This window comes from Pipra filicauda, unplaced genomic scaffold (assembly GCF_003945595.2).
Source record: "Pipra filicauda isolate LSUMZ 115617 unplaced genomic scaffold, ASM394559v2 scaffold116_size3395265_pilon, whole genome shotgun sequence".
NCBI lineage: Eukaryota > Metazoa > Chordata > Aves > Passeriformes > Pipridae > Pipra > Pipra filicauda.
In genome coordinates, this window is record NW_024103618.1 from 1,758,916 (window position 1) to 1,779,243 (window position 20,328).

The 20,328-nt window shown below is 37.0% G+C and overlaps 1 protein-coding gene across 3 annotated transcripts in view; it reads right to left on the reverse strand.

Moving 5' to 3' along the window:
* CORIN (corin, serine peptidase) overlaps window positions 1–20,328 on the reverse strand; it is a 121,799-nt gene that overhangs the window by 13,804 nt on the left and 87,667 nt on the right. For all 3 annotated transcript variants that reach the window (XM_027717710.2, XM_027717708.2, XM_039385026.1), the window contains exons 14-17: window positions 16,890–17,003; window positions 14,414–14,524; window positions 13,523–13,652; window positions 82–204 (exon numbers count right to left, since the gene is read on the reverse strand). In XM_027717710.2, coding sequence (XP_027573511.1) covers window positions 82–204; window positions 13,523–13,652; window positions 14,414–14,524; window positions 16,890–17,003 — 478 coding nt within the window. The remainder of the gene's footprint in view (window positions 1–81; window positions 205–13,522; window positions 13,653–14,413; window positions 14,525–16,889; window positions 17,004–20,328) is intronic.

Here is a 20,328-nt window from a genome sequence, read left to right on the forward strand (position 1 = left end):
GAGAAAGAGGGAGTTTGTTATCCTCCATTGGTAAGAGACTACCCACAGCAGTGAAATAGATCTTATTTACCTGTTACTTACCCATTCACTAGAAGAGCATGTAAAGTGGATGCATTTTTATTCTTCCAGTCTGAGTGCAGATTCAGCCATTTTTGGTGTTGCATTTCCTCATCCTCTACTACAATTTCTGTTTTGGATGGTCCTCTGAAAGAAATGAAAGACACTGATAGAACTTCCAGTAGGTTTCTGTGTTACAGCTAAGAAAGTGAAGAGGCCCTAATGCCCTCTGTTTACTACAAAGATACACAGTTGAATGTTATGGCAAAGCCATGTGTGGCAGATACATAGTTAGGAGAATGAAATCACCCTGAGAAGCCAGGCCAGCCAACGTATGACTGCCTCTTTGTCCTTTCTGACAAGAACCCAAACTAGAATCAGGAACAACAGGAGCCTTCTGGTGGCATTTACTGTAGTGCACACATTCATACTGTTTTAAAAGCTTCTTGCCTCCAAAAATAAAAAAAAAAAAATAAATCTTCATATGTAAAAGTGGTGAAAGAAAAATTATTTTCTTACATTTCTGTCTTTGTAAATCCATTAAAATTTAACAGTAAAGAGCAGTCTAGGTCTTGTTAATAATACTTGAGAGTATCTATAAATCCAAACTGTCTGCTTTGTGAAACAGAACAAATCATGGGTGATGATGTCAAACCTGTCCTGCAGCAAATTAAAAGTATATGTGTAAGTCAGAACAGTTCACCAGGAGATATTTTCATATATCCACTTCCTCAGTCTAATTATTGCCTAATAGACTCAAGCCCCCGAAGAAATTGCTGTTTTACTAAATCTTGATTGCCAAGTGGAAAAAAGGAGTGCATTTCTATATGGTTTTACAAGTCATGCAACTTTCCAGCACAGAACTATCCACGATTAGCCATCGATCCCTGTCAATGACAAAGAATTACAATGACTGCTCTTCTGAACACCGGTCAAAGGCCAAGCTCTAAATCCTAGTTCACAGAAAAGAGAATGAGAGAAGTTCAGAAAAAAAAGTTTAGGTATGTCCTAAAACTGTCCTCTGAACCCAATTTCTCATGACAGTACCTAGGAATGCCAGCCAGGTTACTAGTTTAAGTTCAATTTTCAGAACTGACTATATATCTTTTTAAATCTTTAAAAAACTCCAGCATCCTTTACCCTTGATTGCATAAAGTAATAGAGATCAAAGAATTCTGTTTTATGGTAAAGTTTTCAGCGTAACCATATGGAAATGTTTTCAACAGAGTTGGCAGAATAAACTAGGCTTTGAGGTCACGGCCTTGGATTTTGCCTGTTACATGACTTATTTTTCAGAACTTTCTTTGGGCATATTAAACAAATATCATTCCATGATCTACTAAACAGAATGTGCAGGCAGATACTAACAAGCATTTTTAAAGACTGTGGTTTTAACTCATTTTGAGAAAGCTGCTTGCCGCAAAAAGGGTTTTCTTTCTCAGAACCTGCTTATAGCAAATACATAAAGCTCTCCTCTCTTCATATCCACATTTCTCACTCTTTTTCACAAAAAACATACACAAGTGTTTTTTCTGAAGATGACATTCTGCCTTATGATCTTCTGTGAGCAATGATGTTCATCATTTCTTAAATGTGTACAGTGATATTTTATGTAGTTGTAAACAGTGTCTGATCTATAAAATATGTAACTTAAAAATGTCCAAAAGGTAGAAATATCATGCCATTTGATGGATCTAAAACTATATTACCCCACATACCAGATTTTTTTGCTGAGACCTGCAGCTCTGAATTACAGCTTACAGTGATGCTATAATCATCATTTAGGAGATACATACTTCTAAATCAAGGTAACAACCCACAAGACACTTACGCCTGTATGAAATTTTATAATTATTTATACAATGTATTATACTTAGTCAAAAGTAAGATTCTGGCTATGCCTTTTTTTCCTTGGTGGTCACATCTTGATATATTACATTGAAAACCAGTATAGCCTAAGTTGTGTCTTTAGAATGCTTTATAGGAACACTTATAGTGTAACCCCCTTGATGCTGCTTATAAAAGTTTTTCTTTCAGATAGGCAAGGGCTGCCACTTGTCTCCTTTCATTTATTTAATTAGAAATAACCAGAATGAAGGAGACCAAAGATCATAATTTCTAGGTGAAGAAGGATGGAGACAATGGATAGTATTTGTGTAGAGACCAGAGCATACCCAGAATTGCCAGAGAATGAGAGAACATGAGCTAAAAATGTTAGGATTAAAGACTTGGGCTGGTGTGAGCTTCTGAGTGTGGGACTTTCAGAGAGGCACCTGGGCCAGGAGTTTACATTACACCAGGGACTATAAATCACTCAGAGAAAAGGAGAGAGGTGGAGCAGTGGAGACTTATTTTAGCCAGACCCATCCTGTGCTCCAGAAACATAGCAGGCAGCAGATTCTACTCAGTTCCTCTTGGAGCTATAGCACACAATTTCTTCTTAGAGTAGATACATTCTAAAGAAAAGGGAAGAAGGATCTTTCAGTGGACAGAACCACATGAACTCACAATTCACAAGAATATTTGGCTTTATGGAGCTTCTCAGACTCTTAAAAAATAAGCTGCTAATTACCTTTACACATCGAGCTTCAAGTTCAAAATTAGCTCTCCTGCCAGTTTTATAGTTCAGTGGCCTGCTGAAGTTGCAGTATCTTTCAGGATTTCAGGCAAACCAATTAAAGATTTTTTTTTACTAAACACTTTCAGAAGGCTCTTTCACTTCTCTGCAGTTTTCTTTTTTCCCCTTTGGTTTGCATATACCGGAACAGTTTTGTTCAGAAACTTGGTGTGGATTTTAAACTAGTGCTTTTAATTATTACCTGTACTGCAATAAAAAGCAAAATTGAAACAGTGTTTCTTGACTGAAACCATTTATATTGGAACACAGTTTTGAGGCGTCTCAGTTTAAGAGGATATTCAAAAACTGGAAAGGATCACACAAATGGCTTTCAGATTTTCTAGGGCACTCTGGCAGTGACGCATAAGTAGGGTTTGAGGGAACTGGACTTGCTTATTCTTGTGAAGAAGAAGCTAATGGACAATTCAATAAAAACCTTCAACTACTTGAACAGGAGTTAAAACACAACAGAAAGAAATTTTTCCAGAAGTGCTGCATGGTAAAACCTGGGGGAAATGGCTTACAGTTGCAGCTTTGGAGATTCATAGAAGATGAAAAGGAAATATTTTTTCACTAGGAAGGTGAAGCAGCTCTGGAACAGAGAAACTGTGAAATTCCAATCTATCCAGGTTTTTAAGACTTAGCTAAACAGAGCAGTGGTTGAGCTGAGCTCATTTTGGCAATAATCCTGCTTCAAATAGGAGGTGAACTAGATTTCTCCTGCTGTGTGTTACTGTGAGGATTTTATGATTCTGTTGCACAGTACAAATAGACTGTAGTGACCAGTACCAACACTGAAGAGCTGAATTTTAAAAAAGGCCAAGTTACCAGAACAGACTTTACACACATCAGAGCGTATTTTAACATTAAGGTACAGTCACTGAATCACAGAATCAATTAGGTTGGAAAAGACCTCTGAGGACATAGAATCCAATCAATATCTACGTGTAGATTGCATTCATACCATGGTAACAATAATTCACACCTTTTGAGTTGTGATTTTTGGACCAGATCCCTCACCAGGTTTCCAAGATAATGTACAAATCCTGCCTGCATCCACATGACTTTATAACATCTCATGGTGCTATTTGGATGAAACTATTAGTGTACTGAAATACTATTTTTAAACCCTTGGGGTTTTAAGAATCTGAACAGACCACAAAAGTTTAATTGTCTCATGTGTCTAGTGTCTGGAGTAAATCTTTATATCCAAAAGAGCTATGCTAGAGCTTCTGAGCTCAAACTGCTCAAACATAACACTCAAAGAACATCCTTTAGGGTTCTTGTAGTCCCAGCCTGTGGGCTTCTCCAAGACTATATGAAAAGTGCCATATTTAAGTAAGTTTAAAACAGAGGCACAACAAACAGCAATGTTTTATGATTTTTTTCTCCTTTATATTTGAAGTGACAGAAATACCAGGCTTAGTGGTAAAAGACAAGTATGACTTCCATGTAGATTTTCATTAGGTCCTCCGCACTGCTTTCAAGAATGAAATAGAATTAGGATCTATGAAAAAATTCTTCCACAAGACTTTCTTTCACTAAACAATTAACTATCGGAAAATTCAGCCGAAAGAAATCTTATGAGGCCATCTGATCCATTCCCCTAATCCAAAATAAGATCAACCATATCTAAATCCTGACAGATTTTGTTCTGCCCTCTTTGTACATATCCTCAGCGTTTCAAGGCAATATATGCAAGCAATGTTTTTCTAATGTTTGTTCTTAATCTGCCTGCCTGTCTTTTAAGCTCATTACTCTCTCTTATTTCCAATGGAAATGGAGAACAAGTTACTCCTTACCTTCTGCAGCAACCTTTTACATATTCCAAGGCCCCTATACCTCCCCCTGACTGACTACCCAGAGTTTCCAACCCTTCTTCATATACCATGCTTTCTAGGTCTCTGGTCATTCCTGTGACCTATTCTGAACTTTCCTCGTCTAGTCAAAATCTAACACAAACTGAATACTCCAGAGGGATTACTCATAAACATTCCTGGTTAATTCAGGCCATTTCTCCAGTCTGTCAAAAAATTTTTAAATTCTAATTCTGCTCTCCAAAATGCTTTCAGATCCTCCCAACTGATGCTGAATGAGAAATTATCAAGCGTACTCTCCACTCTCTCTTCTGAATGACTCAGAACACCACTATCACTCCAGACACACTGGAATGTGTCTAGCCCCCTACCAATACATCTTTATGGTTTGACAATGAATCATCAACAGTCTCATATCATTTTGTTTTCGTCCATATCTCCTTATTTATTTCAAAAGTAATTTCACATAGTGTGAAAGTTATATCACATCTACAGTTCCTTCCTCATCCACAGTGTCTCTGCTATTTCAAGGAATAAATTAAGGGACTCTGACATGATTCATTACTGACAAATACATTCTGTCTGTCATTAAGACCTTATACTTCCGTAAATATTTGTTGGTATTTGAAGCTAGGAGACTAGTTTGTAAATCTCTGCATCTTCTTCTTTTATCCTTTTTAACGAAAGATGGCATACCAAATAGTGTTCTCCATTCTCTCACACTTCTCAAAATCATGGCTTCCATTACTGTCAGCCATAATGGAGACCAACCATAGCCATAAATTTTAAATGCACTTGGATGAATTCCAACAAAACTAGTTACTATGAAAAGTATTTTATTACCTATTATTTTCTTACTCTAGCCCCATTTCTTAGGTCTTTGCCACTTTAGACACATAATATGATTTCCTAAGGTTTCTTTGTGATTTTGTTTTAGTTTTTTGCTTGTTTGCTTTTTGTTTGTTTGTTCGCTTTGTTTAATATTCCTGGTTTTTTCCAGATATTTTTGCTGTTGTTCTATACCACTTCCTGTAAGTTTGAACTACATCTTCACTCCCTCTAGAATTCCATTTCCAGTTTCAGGTCACTCTACAGCTTGTGCCTCAGCCAAGTTAGTCTTGTTCTTCACAGAAGATGTCTGCTAGATCTAATGAACTTAAAATCTAACATATCTAATTTCTTTAATCTAAAAAGTTTCCTTTAATCTAAGTCAATTAAAAAAAAATCAATAATCTGTAAAATCAGTCACTCATAAAATCAAAAAACAAGATGTTTCAATTTTCAGTAGCACTTATGTCTACACCAGTGGGAAATTCTAACTTACATTTTCTTATTTTTCAATTTCAACTTCAAAATTAGAACATTCCTTTAATACATTTAATTTCACACTATCAATTCCCTTATGTGTGTTTAGGAGAGGAATTTTTAGAATGAAGAAAGAAAAATCCAGTCTGTGTTCTACATTATAAATCTGCTCACAGTGGGGAAAAGTAATGTTTCATGAGATAAGTTGTACAATGGAAATATTAAATAAAAAGCATTCAAGCCTGCTACCTGCTGATCACTGTGCACAACAGTCAAAGTTTATGTTGGAACACAATGAGCATTATGATTTGCATGTTAAATTATAATAAAAAATAAAGAAAAAATAAAAGGCAGGGATTAATTTTAGTTTATGAAGTTCGTCATTTTGTTTGTAACAGTTTGGGATACTTTATTCTCCCTACTTCATTCTGGAAACCTCTGTCAAATGTATTAAATTGCAAGTTTAGAATAAAGTTTAATCCATAAACTGGATTACTTCTCCCTTCAAAATAACAGTAACATGCATTTGTTCAGCTTCTATAATTCCATTGTTGTAAACCTCTTGTGACAAAAGGTTTGGAAAAGGAAGCCTTGAGTAATTCCAGAAAGCAATGAATAATGCATGTATGGGCAGTAATTTAAAACAAATTAGGCCTATTTCTGAGCTGCCACAGCATCTGTTTCCTGTCTGTACTTACTGGTTAAGATGATTCTTGGTCTTGAGCATAATTCTCTAAAGCCACAGCCGTGCCATAGAATATAAAGTAAAAGATCAAAACCTTGATTTTTACAGCATTAAAATCAGAGAAATGTGAAAGTGTAATGTGAAAACATATTGAAACATAGAAAATGGAAATTAAAAAGATTCACTGCATTGATAGAAAACTCAAACATGTATGATTAAATAGTTCTTAAAATTTCTAGCAGAAAGTAGGTAATCACTGTGATATTTCCAGGTTTCAAAATCCCTAAGTCTTATGTTCTAACTGATAAACTAGTCAACCCTACCAACAATTTTACTTGCTTTATTTCTGTGTGCTGGTTTTGGCTAGGATAGAGTTAATTCTCTGTAGCTAGCATGGAATTCTGTTTCGGATTTGTGCTGAAAACTGTGTTGATAATAGTGGGTTGTTTTTATTCTTGCTGAGCAGCACTTACACCGAGTCAAGGCCTGTTCTGCTCCTCACCCCATCTCACCAGAGAGAGGGCCGGGAGCGCACAAGGACTCAGCAGGGGATGCAGCCAGGACAGCTGACCCCAACTCTCCAAAGGGATATTCCATACCATATGGCATAATGTTCAGCATGTAAAGCACAAGGAAAGAGGAAGAAGGGGAGGGGGGAATGTTTGGAGTGATGGCATTTGTCCTCCCAAGTCGACATTACATGTGAAGGACCCTATTTCCCTGGAGAGGGCTGAATGCACCGCTGCTCACAAGAAGTGGTGAATTCGTGTGTGTGGCTTTTGCTTTACCTATTCATCTGTCTTTATCTCAGTCCACAAGTTTTCTAACTTTTACTCTTCCCCATTGTCTCTCCATCCCACTGGGAGTAGTGAGCAAGTGGCTAAATGGGGCTGAGCTGGTGGTTGGCATTACACCACAACACTCAGTTGCTTGAGTTTGTAAATTATAGGTCTCATAAAGCATGATTTTGTAGCTAAACTTAAAAAAAGACCATTTGGGACCATCTAAATTTAAAACTTCAAATAAAATCTAGATTTTCTTAGCTGGAAGTCTTAATTCAACTTCAAATTAAATGTAAACTCCATCATTTAAGGTCAATTAGGTTTTAATTTTAAAAATATGAAGGACGCATTTTAGAGAAAAATATTGTTTTGAAATAAAATTGTACATGTTTCATTTTAAAAAGTTGAAACAAATAACTTGACTTTTCAACCTTTTTTCCCCTGCTGAAGCTGTTCACTGAATTTGAACAAAATTCACTTGTTTCTTTGTTTAATGTTGTCCTTGACAGAATTATTATTCACTAAGAAGTCTTCTCATAGTTCTACTGGTAATAACAAATTAGTAAAAAAAAAACCAACAACCAAACCAAACCAACCAACCAACCAAACATCTCCCCCCCAAAAAAACCCAAAACCACTTCAACTTGCAGATTCCAGAAAGACTTTTCAGTGCAGACAGATTTAATATCTGTTTAGTGTTAAGGTGAGTAAATTTGACCTGGAAGCCAGGGAAAAAAAAGAAAATGAAGGGGGGTTTATAATGTCATTTGTACAAGCTGTGACATAAAATATTTTTTAAAGGGATTTGTGATCAATAATTAGAATAAGAATTAAGAACATTTCCTTTGTTGGTAGTGTTCATTTATCTTTCTTTTAGTCAATTACAGAATGGCTGGGCTTGGAAGGGACCTTTGGAGGTCAAGTAGGGCCACCTATGGCCAGTTACCCAGGAGCACATTCAGGCAGCTCCAAGACCATTTGAGATACTAAATCACCAATAACAATTCTCTTTTTACTTAAAAAAAAAAACAACTATCCGATTATGGAGCTAAAAAGTGTTATATGAGGTAACTGACCCTATGATTAATTGAAGAAATTGTCACAATTTGCCAGGAATTATTAGGCTGAAGTTTCTTTGTAAAAAGCCTTATCCAAATAATTATATTTTAAAATACTACATATGTACATGAAAGATGAGACATAATCTATCAGATTTAATCTAATGCAACTCTAATACACTGATTAAAGTCTGCATATTTTAACATTGGTTTACAATTGCTCAAAATTACTAAAACAACCTTCTACATCTACCACAGCTTGTGATGTTATTTTCAGTAAATTTTATTAACAAGTTATTAGTTTCCATTCTTAAAAAATTAAATGGAACATGAAGAATTTGCTATTTTGCTAAATCACCTAGAGAATTAATAGAACACATTGTGGCCATGGACAATGAGAATAGATTCAAGGTAGGTCAAGAATATTTTACATTCTGTTGAGTGGGTCTAGAAATCCAGACAATTAATGAGTTCAAATACTTCATCTTTGGCATGGAATTTGATTCACTAAATGTCATATTTATTCTTGGAGAAAATGAAGTAGGTTACATTCAGAAGTTCAAATTTATTATATGACAGAAGTATTCAGGGTTTTTTCCTTTGATTTTTTTAGACAATCAAGACATTAAACTGAGCTTCCGTTATCCCTGTTGCAGAAACAGTTATACAGTAATAAGAAAGCATAATAGTTCATGTAAGAACAACAGGTTATTGGTCCAGCAGCTTGACTGCTCAGTTGTCAAATATTAGTAAAGAACTCCATACAAAAGAGAGAGAGTGAGAAAGTATTAGGAAAGACAAAAAGCCAGACTGTAAGAAGAGATTGGTCCCTCCCTTTCATAAATACACACACAGTAGATGCTACAGCAGAGGAAAAGAAGGAAAAGGAGCTACCGCTTTCATTGGAAACACAGCCTCCAAGAAAAGGAGCAGCAGCTGCAGGAAGAGGTAGCAGAGTTTACAGTAGATTTTTAAAAACAAGTATCTTGGTAAACAGCTGTGATTTTATGCTCTTACTGCTAGACCAGAACAAGCAGATGAGGTAAAATACTCCTGTACTCGTGCTGGGTACAAGCTGCTGATGTTTATCATTATTATATTTCTTATATCATCCTAGTGCAGCAAAGAAAGACAAAGTATTCCATTACATTGCCAGGGAGTAACAGAACAGCTCCACTAACTTCTGCCTTTGTCAAACTTCAGAGCTGAGCAGACCATGGTTTTACGGTCACTATTTCATCAACAAAAAATGTGGATTCCAAGTATATGAAAGTCGTTTTCTTCAACTGAACATCAAGACAAAACTACAGTCTTCTAACATAATGTTCTGAACCTACACGCTACACCCACCTTCAGCAGCATAGCCTCTGTTGCACACACCAGGACAGATGTGAGACTGATGGCAACTGCTGTTCCATTTTCTATCTGTGTTAGCAAGAAAATTAATTGCCAGGGTCTGCATTTAATTTCACTGTACTGAAATCTGGGATTCAGAAGGAGGTCTCTGAACAAATTTATGTGTCCTGAGACGAACAGGCAGTTGCATCAAGTGATATGATAGTCCCGTCTGGCTGTAAACTATGAAACCTAAGACCTGAACATTCCCATAGGCTCTTAGCATTACAAACAAAAGCTTACTTCATATCTAACATTCTTTTTGCACTAGAGGGAAACATAAGAACTGCTAAGAATACATATTGCATAACTTGAGCAACAGCCACCATTAGTCTTTCAGACAATGCTTGGAACTTGCAGTTTTCTGTGATGTTGCATCATGCATCACACAACACATTGCACAAGCTGTGCAGTAAAAAATTGGAGAACCACATCATCTGTGGAATTAAAACTGGCAAACAGCCAGGAAAACTGCTTGCACTTTGTGCAATAGGCAGAATAGAATTAATTTTAATGCTGCTTCAGACATAATGCTTATACCTCCCAAAGAGACGGATTGATATTCTGCAAAATGTGTTACCACTATCAGCTAAACTAAACCAACTTTAACCACTGTCATTTAATTATCTTCATCTGGTTTTTCAGCTTGATTTAGACTTAAGTATTAAAAATATGTTATTTTTAAATAACTAGAATATCCAAAAGCTGTTAGAAAGACACTGTTTTAGTTTATTAAACGTTACCACATTATATAGCAATTGGGAGTTTTTATTTGGCAAAGTTATGAAAAGTAGTTTGCTTTACAGAAAATGAAAATGTCACATGTTACCATTCATTGTAATTCCCAGTCTAAGACATTAATAAGTCTTAACTTTGATATCTGATGTGCACTATTTTTCTCTAAGAATAAACAAGGGAACTATTACATCAAAACCAAGTATTCAAGAAGTCATTATTAAAGAAATCTGCACAACCGCAAAACTGGGTGTTTCTGTACTGTGCTCTAATATGGACAGAATCTGTATATTCACAGCTTTAATATTCTGAAGGAGTAAAATGAAGTTGTTCTCATTGGGAATACTTGAAGAAAAGAACTGCTTAAAATATTTTCTACTTATTTATTAATAAAAAGGAGTGTTTTTATCATTATTTGAGTTCTGTGCAATATACAGTCTAATTTACCTGTACCCTCAATGATGACTGGAAAGACCACGTTAAATACACCAATGTTATCAACCTCACAGACATTCTTGTTGTAAGTCAAATAAATAAAATATACAGGACGTAACAGCCAACAGATGAAGTTTATGGCTTCAGAACAGATTTCACAGTGAGTGGCATGAAACTCCATTTTATAATTTGGTCTTCCATTTCACCATATAGCAAATGTTACCCTCTGTGACGTTTTCATTGAACCCCTATGCAATGTTAACAAAGGAATTGAATAATTATACTAACTCGTATTACTACTTTTTGAAATCAGTTCTGCTGAATGCATCATAATCTTTGCTTTTCTTACAACTCTTCTTCAAAGATAATTTACTGTACTTTTGGCAGTGCCACTTGACAAAAACTTGGAGAATAGCTAAGAAAATCAAGCTTCAGGTGATTGACAAAATCAGGCACTAAGAATGGAAAGACAAACACTAGTTTGGTTTTCTGAAGTACTGTGAGAAAGAATTAGAAATTCATACTGGAGTCAGACTGGAGTTGTACTCCAGATTTGTACTGGAATTTCCCACTGCCCTTCACACAACTACTGTCACTACTAAAAAGATCTTGTAGAAAAATTGATTTGTAAACTATCTTTCTTACCCTGTTGGAAAATGGATTTGTGAGATTTAAGAATCATTTTTGTCTCTTATGTTTCTTAAAAGTGTAGGATTGATAACATCTGTTAGCAAGTATCAGTGAAGAAGGAGGAAGGTATAGGTTTCTACTCATGCTCATGTGCCTTCAGCCTAGGCACACTTCTGTAAAAAGAAAGGAATCAGGGGTCTTGTGATAATTAAACACCTTTTTCATTTTCCTAGCAGCAAGTATCATAGGAAACTTAAGCAAATTTTACGTTAGGAATGATGGCAAGTTGAATATGAGTTGGTAGTGCCCCAGCAGCCAGGAGGGCCAACCGTGTCCGGGGGGGCATCAGGCAAAGCATCACCAGCCGGCTGAGGGAGAGGATTGTCCCGCTCTGCTCTGCACTGGTGCGGCCTCACCTTGAATATTGTGTGCAGTTTTGGGCACCACAATATAAGAAAGATATTAAGCTGTTAGAGAGCGTCCAAAGAAGGGCAACGAAGATGGTAAAGGGCCTTGAGGGGAAGCCGTATGAGGAGCAGCTGCAGTCACTTGGTCTGTTTAGCCTGGAGACTGAGGGGAGACCTCATTGCAGTCACAACTTCCTTGTGAGGGCAAGAGGAGGAGCAGGCACTGATCCCTTGTCTATGGTCACCACTGACAGGACCCAAGGGAATGGCCCGAATGTGCCAGGGGAGGTTTAGGTTGGAGATCAGAAAAAGGTTCTTCATCCAGAGGGTGGTTGGGCCCTGGAACTTCCCCAGGGAAGTGGTCACAACACCAAGCCTGACAGAATTTAAGAAGCATTTGGATGATACTCTGGAGCACATGGGGTGACTCTTGGGGTGTCCTGTGCAGGGCCAGGAGTGGGACTTGATGATCCTGATCGATTCCTTACAACTCAAGATATTCTATGATTCTATAAACTGAATTACGAAGAAGAAAAACATTCTTAATGTTAAGATCAGTGCTTTGTTCTTAGAAAACAAAGTTGTAAAATCAGTAACTATTTCTGAAGGTATCAAAGCATTTTAAGCTTTATTAGGATGTTATATAAGGTTAAAGCATAATGATATTATTTAGATACACTAAACTAGCTAGAGGAGTATAGAATCTTCGTGTATTAGAACAGCAGGCAATCCATTTACAGATGTTCTTGAATGCAGGGTATTACTACAACTGATGTCAAGTATCCACGCAGTGCAAGGCAATATACAGTAGGTTAAGTGTAACCCAGGGTCTTTATTCTCCTGTGTATTTTGAGAAAGGTACAAAGAACAAGATTACATGTCAGTATGTGTAGTGGTGAAAGACAAATAGAAAAGACAATTCTTAATCCAGTTTGGGGATCAGACACTGACAAAAGATATCCTTATATACCATCAGATCTGTCTTTTCCTAGTAGAAGACAGCTGGATATCAGAACAGATGAACTTGTTTTTTTCCCAACAGTTATATTCGTATCAACTATTCCACAAAGCAGCTATTACATTAGTGTGCATGCAATAAGAAAGACATACAGAGGCTATTTCTTTTTCCGAGTTCCACAAAGAAAGCTCTTTTTTAACAATTCATTGTTCAGAGATACCCAAGCTAAATATATCCGCTTGCCTAACTCACAAGTATTTGTTACAGAATGCAAATAAACAAAGAGAAATTTTCCTGTGTTTCCTAAGTCTGCTGTAATTCTTCGGGAAGAAACAGAGTATCACATTGCCAAACAATTCTGAGCCTCAGCAATAACTGCAAATTCAAATATTGAGACTTGGTAAGACATTATCTGTTCAACACACTGTTTTATAACGATCATGCAATGTTTATAAAGTGGTGAAAGCGCCTAGGTTTTAGTGAACTTCTGTTCCTGCCATAGTTTACAAAATTTCTTTACCTCTTTTCTCACTGAATGATTTCCACACTAAGTCTAACATAGCAGTGATAATGATAATATCTAACTCCAGCACTCCAACTGTCCTAAGAAATTTATCAAATCTACAAACTACTGACCTTACCCTAAACCCATCTGATTGCAGGCCAGTTGGCTTAAGTTTTCTTGCCACTCATCAGCACAAACATGGTTATCAGTAGCTGATCTGTGAATGGTCAGGAACATCAAGGAATTCATGTTTTTAGACAGGGTAACTGGAAAGAAAAAAGGAGGAAAATTTCACTGTTATTTCACATAGTTTTATAAATGACAAACTGAAAACATACAACTACATTAAAAAGAGTTTTCCAAGATGCTAGCACTTTTCCTGGGTTTATAGGCTGAATAGCTGTGCAATTTTAAACCAAGGCAACCGTGGCTATCAGAACCTTGCTAATATTGAACAGGGTGAGACACTGGTAGCATTTAATCCTGTAAAATGATGTTTCACCCCACAGATAGTACATCCCACTGAAATAATTTCTGGGATGAATGCTGCTTAACATAAGAGTGATTTCACTCTTGGTAACACATACTGTTCCTGTCATAACAATTTGTGGGTGTAGAGATAGAAAAAAACAACTACTATTTACAAGAACGATCATCACCACTGCTTCTCAATCAGTATATCAAATTTTATGAACTGCTTTTATGACGTACAAAAAATTTCTCAAAATGGCCTTCCTAGTCTTCAGCATCTTCCTACTTGCTCTTCTATCCACTACATTTTCCACACTACCTACACATTTCCCTGCCAAATCACTTTTCTTCTATATTTGCACTGTGACACTTCTCACCGAGTCTTTGCTTTCTCTTTTGCCCACTTCCTTGGATGCTTTCCCAGCCTCAATCCAGTCTTCCCTTTGGTAATAGAAGGAGCATCCCTCCACCACTGCAATTGTATTCTAAATCAAATTACCAGTGCTACTACCATCACCCAAACATCAATTGAAAGCACCCCACAGGGGAAACTTACCACAGTCCCATTCATCTGAGCTGTCACTGCAGTCTGCCTGCCCATCACACCAGAGCTCACGTGGCACACATTCATGGTTGGCACATTCAAGTTCACTCTCTTCACAAAATGCTGCAAGGACAAAAACATGTTTCCCTCTCAGAAGTAAGTGATCAATGTGAAGTTTACATTGAGACTAAACAAACAAGGAGGGTGAAGACCAGATTTAGGGAGCAAGAAAGTGAGACAGATTTGGCACAAAATTCAGCATGGACATCACTGAGGCAGAAGGTGCTTGCTGCCATGCCGTGGCAGAGGGCATCACAACTCAAAGGGAAGGAAGAGTGTCTGGAAATGCAAGATGCAAAATTACTTAATATTATTTGTGGCCTTGTCATATGAAACCTGTCTAAGCCTCTCAGAAACTCAAAGTAAAAATATTGTGTTCCATGCTTTTTTGCAGACTACTCCATATTTGTTTAATTATTCATGTTCTTTGAAAAAATATTTTACTGTAATCAATACATATTTCCTCTCATCCACAGGAATTCTATATCAATTTTTGGATTCTCCTTTGCTTTTTAAAATTATGGATTTATTTTTATCTCCACTTTAGAGATGGGGAACTGCTGTATAGATAGAAATGCTTTTGGTCCACAGTTTTTTGCCAGTTGACAGCATGAGATAGGGATTTCCAGAGTCTGTTCAGTGCAGGAACTACAAGAGCTTCCATATGCAAGTGACTTCCAGCTTTTTCCAAATCGTAACAAACCCTCTCCCAAAAGGCAGGTGTGTAGCATTACAGTAACACATTTCTAGCTTCTATAAACTCTATCATTAGAAAATTCTAGAGCTGGGGTAGGGTAGAGAGGGAGAGAATACATGGAAGGAAGTGCCTTCCAGTTGTGTCTATGTTTGGCTTATGTACAGCATTTATACTGCCATACAATCCAAGCATTTGTTTACAACACAACTGCAGAAAGTATACTCCACAGTAAAAACTATACAGACAGAGCAGGCAGTGCTGCCTACCCTGGCTCTGGAATAAAGCATGCATAACCATAAAAAGCTCTCTAATTCTGCCTTCCAGAGAGAGCATAATTCAGCTGGGGAAACTTTGCTTCCATTTAGAATATTCAAGCCCCAATACAAAAGCAGAGAAGAAACCTACTCTGGTAATTATAAACTAGCTTAATGTTAGCCCTTCTGTAATCTTTTCCCTGCCATGATCTTAATGTGTGACCATGAGTAAATCACTTTAATTCACTTTTTTAGATTACAGCGCACAGCTTGGAAGTCAAATGGTATAATCTTCATAATTAAAAGCAGATTAAGAAGTGTTTTGAGAGCTGTCTCTTTCCCCTCACAAAAAAGGTTAATTTAATGATATATGCAGGCTGCTGATCATTCTGGCAAATATATTAATATTCTCCACTTAGTACATAAAATGTGCCTACTACCCTGTCCCTGGCAACGGAAGTCAGAAGCAACTTTTTTTTAAATCATAAAATTGCATCCTAACATCCCAGCAAAAATTACAAAATACCAGGATTACCCAGAGAATGAAAACTTCAGTTTTCAACCAACCATCTCTTCTTCCCTGTGCAGGCTGAGTGTCACCCAGTATGTCTTTCTAGTTCCTTGTCTTGGGGACATGCCCACACACCAGGTTTTCTCAAAAGAAAAGAACTCAGGGTACCACTAATATATTCATGAAAGTGAAGCTAACATCTCACAGCACCCACTCCCAGCTTCATACACAGAGTGGGAGCCTGCAAAGAAGCTGCTGCTTGCAGGACTTCCACCTCTACCTGTCCCACTAGTCAGTGGCACGGTGGCAAGAGAGCACAGGACAGCCCTGCAGTGGACCAGGGAGCCTGTTGCACCCTGTCAGCACTTTGAGCCTGCTTACACTGTGCACACGGACAGTGTGCCCATGCCATCAGTGTACCATACTAAGTTTTGTACCTTGACAGTTATTACGGTTCAGATTGCAGAAGTCTTTGGAGCCACGTGGGGAGATGGAATCTAAGAACTGTCAATCAGAAGGGAAATCAAATAAAGAAGTGAAACATATGAAATTTACCGATGAAGAGATCAGAAGGAAAATCAAGTAGAAATCAAGAAAAAAAGAGCAGCGAGTAGCTATGCCTGCATGGAATAACACTGAGAAACATTGAGAAAAGGAGTCAAAAGGCTACAAGGAATAAAGAAAAGAAGTACAAAGACATAAAACCAAGGAGGGGGAGAGAGAGAATAAAAAATAGGGAGGACCAGAGTGACCAAAGGGACAGCAAGGATCCAGGTATGAGAACAACAGAGGACACAAGATGAGGAAAGAGACAAATTGGTGCCATAGAAAAACTTAAAAGGAAACTGAGGAAATGACTAAGCCTTTCTATATGTGGAAACATTTTTACTTTCATTTATTTTGCACCCTACATCCCAAAAATGTGATTAGCCCTTTATGGGACTAATAAACTGCATAAGTCCTTACAGCAGTTCTTTTCATCCATCATGTCAGGGCAGTCTGGGAAACCATCACAGATCATAGTGTGTTTGATGCACAGCTTCTTCAAAGGACACTCCCACAGGCCCCTTTCTCTACAACCTGGAGGCAGAGAAGCACAGCTCTGAAACACTTGCATGCAATATCAAATGAACTGTTTTCTTCTTCTTTAAAAGTCCTGAAACACACTAAATATTTTCACTTGCAGTATAAACTTTAGGAGGTACCAAGAATAGATACTAATGAAGAAATGGAGAAAAGATTGTCAGAGTGCACACTTGATAAATGGATCTAAAATGTATAACACCTCATAATACTTCACTGCTTTTTAAATAATAATTATATTATGCTGCACATATCTATAACCAACGGTTTAGGCACAAGCTCAATTAGCTCAAAACCCATACACCACTACTCTTGAAATACATTTACTAATAATATAAGAACTTTTCTAATCCTCAAGTCTGTAAAAATTCCTTTAAAAGCATACCACGCAGACCTTTGATCTTTCAAAAGCAAATCCTATGAAAGTGTGGTGTCTCCATGAAACACATGTAGAAATATATACTTTTTTTCTGGCAGTGCTGACACAGAACCTAACGCAGAATCACAATGAAAGGTAGAAAGAGTTGTTAAGTATTGACCATAAACAGTACTCCTGGTTCCATGCTCTGAGACCAAGCCAATTTGAAAGCTACATGAATCTTCAATTTTCCCTGCATTATAATGCAGGGTACACAGGGCATTATTATTTCTTCAGAGTCCTGCTAACCAGCCTCTCTGATTTCAAGAGGAATACTTACAAAACTATGTCAAAGTGCTTTGTCAGTAAAATTCCTGCTAGTCATCTAGAGGAAATTAAGAGTCCAAACTACATTTTAGAAAAGAGTTTTCTCTTGTTTTATTCCACTTTTTATTTCCATCAACTAATAAAGCACTTCATTGTGATAACAGTTTAAATACTTCGACATGCTAATGTCCTGCATGTCTGACACTCCAGTTTTATAGGAAACCATAAAAACTATGTGTTTTCCTGACTAAAACAGATTATTTGATTGCCTTTTTTGACCTGTTCTACAAATGATGCTTTTCATTTTATTCCACGTGCAAATTCAAGTGACAGCCCTGATGTCCTACATGCAAATAGTTGAGGTATAAATTTACAAACTGCATTTAAAGCAGCACCTCTGTTTGCCTGGACCTAGAACTACGGCAGTGTATCAGCACTAAGTTACTAAGCAAATATACTGTTTCCAAGAATTTTTAATTCAGAAGTGAGTCTTCTACAAATATGAACCAGAGAATCACTACTGGATTACTGGAAAAGTGTACTCAGGTTTTTGCTGGAACTGGACATGTAGAGTGCTTGATTTTGTTTAGATTGGAAAAAACATGTAAATAAATGTTACGGCACAGAGAAATAAACAGCCTTAACCCTTGAAACTAATTCCTCATGATAAAAGAATTTTCTTGGGTATCCATTTGCCAGGTCTCCTTCTTGACAATATTTGTGTTAACTATTAATGAAAAATTAATTGAAACCAAACAGAATCTTTACTCTAATAAAGAACAAAGAATGTAGTCATGTTAGGAACTTGATATGTGTAATGGTTTTGAGTTTAGGCCTTCCTTCCTGGTTGCCAGGAAGGAAGGAAGGAAGTATTCCATCCTATTCCTTTTCGTAACCAAACATATAGATAGACGGAGAGAGAAGCCCCTTCCTCTCTTCCCTTCCACGAGGTTTGGAGACAGCAGACTCCGCAGGTCGGTCTCACTCCTGTGGGGGAGCTGAGGCCTGGCTGGGCCTACAGGGCCTGTTGTTTCTGCCAACCCCGGGTCCGGCAGCGTGCCGGCGGTCGTTCAGCACGATTTCTGTTGTCCCAAGGAAAGTAGTAAGATATTCTTTTGCTAATTCTTTAGTTTGCTAGATCCTGAGTTTTTGATTGTGCATATCTGTTTTGGTTTTGTCCCCTTTTCCCCCCCTTCCCTTTCCCTTTCCCTTCTGGGGTTGTATATAGTATTTCAACTGTATATAACTGTACTATACGTAAATACATATATATTTTAATATAGTTCGGCTAGTCTGGGGTTTTTTTTCGTAGTTTTTTTTCTCTTTTGCTCTTTGCCGGAGCTTTTTGTGCTGGGTCTTGGGTTCTTGGTGGGGAGCCAAATCAAAACTTAGACAATATGAAAATAAGAAAGCTTAAAACCCCCATAGTTTATGAACTTTGCAATTTTTTAGTAGTGTTTACAATTCATTAAGTAAATGTTTGCCTTTTCCTTTCATCACACAGTGTTCCACTGTGAAGTGTAGCATGACTCTCCAAAACTTATGTTTGAGTACAGCATAGACAAATACAGAGACAATTCCCTAGAAAAAGATTCATTACTTACTGAATTCAGTGTTCAAATATACTTTGTTGATAGAGGCCATCTGCCATTTGGAGTATTTCTATCTCATCTCTAATTATTTTTGTGACATGCATTTTTAATTTAATGACAATGAAAGGGAAGTGAAAATGGAGGTAGGAAAACTTGGCCATATTTACATTGTCCCCATCTCAAAAATACGTTTTGACAAGAGACAGGGTTTCGCATATGATCTTACCTTCATTCTTTTTCAAAATATGAAGGAAGTTACCATTTGTTATTCATGTATACATTTCCCATGCAATTAAGATTAAGTCATTAATGTTAAGACCACCACATTTTTCTCTCAACTAAAATACTACAGTCAGCATCCAGACTGCAGAAAATAGTGAAAGACAGTATTGGTTTTGAAAGTTATGTCCTCAATTTCTTTAGTAGTTGTAGGACGGTCTTCTGCTCCCTGTCAGGGGTATTGTTCAGCAGCCAGCAAATTAATACAAGCAATTACAATCAGCTATATTTAATACCACAAACTCTTGTGATGTCTTTCATAGTATTTTTCAGAAATTACTTTCCCTACACTTTACTGAAATGCACTCAGAAATCTCATCATCAGAAATCTGGATTAATTTTTCCCCCAAATCCCAGTTTAAATGACAAGTAAATCCTAGGATTTAACTGCAATTGCATGGGTGAGATTTTCTGTCACAAAGATCACAAGAAAGTATGGCAGGGACTCAACAGAAGAAGACAGTGGGTGATGAATACAGCTCTGCTCTGCATGGGTAGAGTATACCACATTGCCTTTGGACTGTTCTTACTTACATCTTTTGGACTTACATTTTTTTTAAGCATATGAGAGCTGTAGCTACTCTTTTCCAACTGCCTTCTCCCTGCACTGTGAGGTTGTTCTATGCCTATCATTTAAGGCACTTCAAATACAAGGTTTTTAAATTAAATGCTGTGTTACTTAATGTTATAAAACCAACTCCAAAGAATAAATCTAATAAAATTTGAGCTAGCAATTTACACATGATAAGATCATCAACTTTTGATT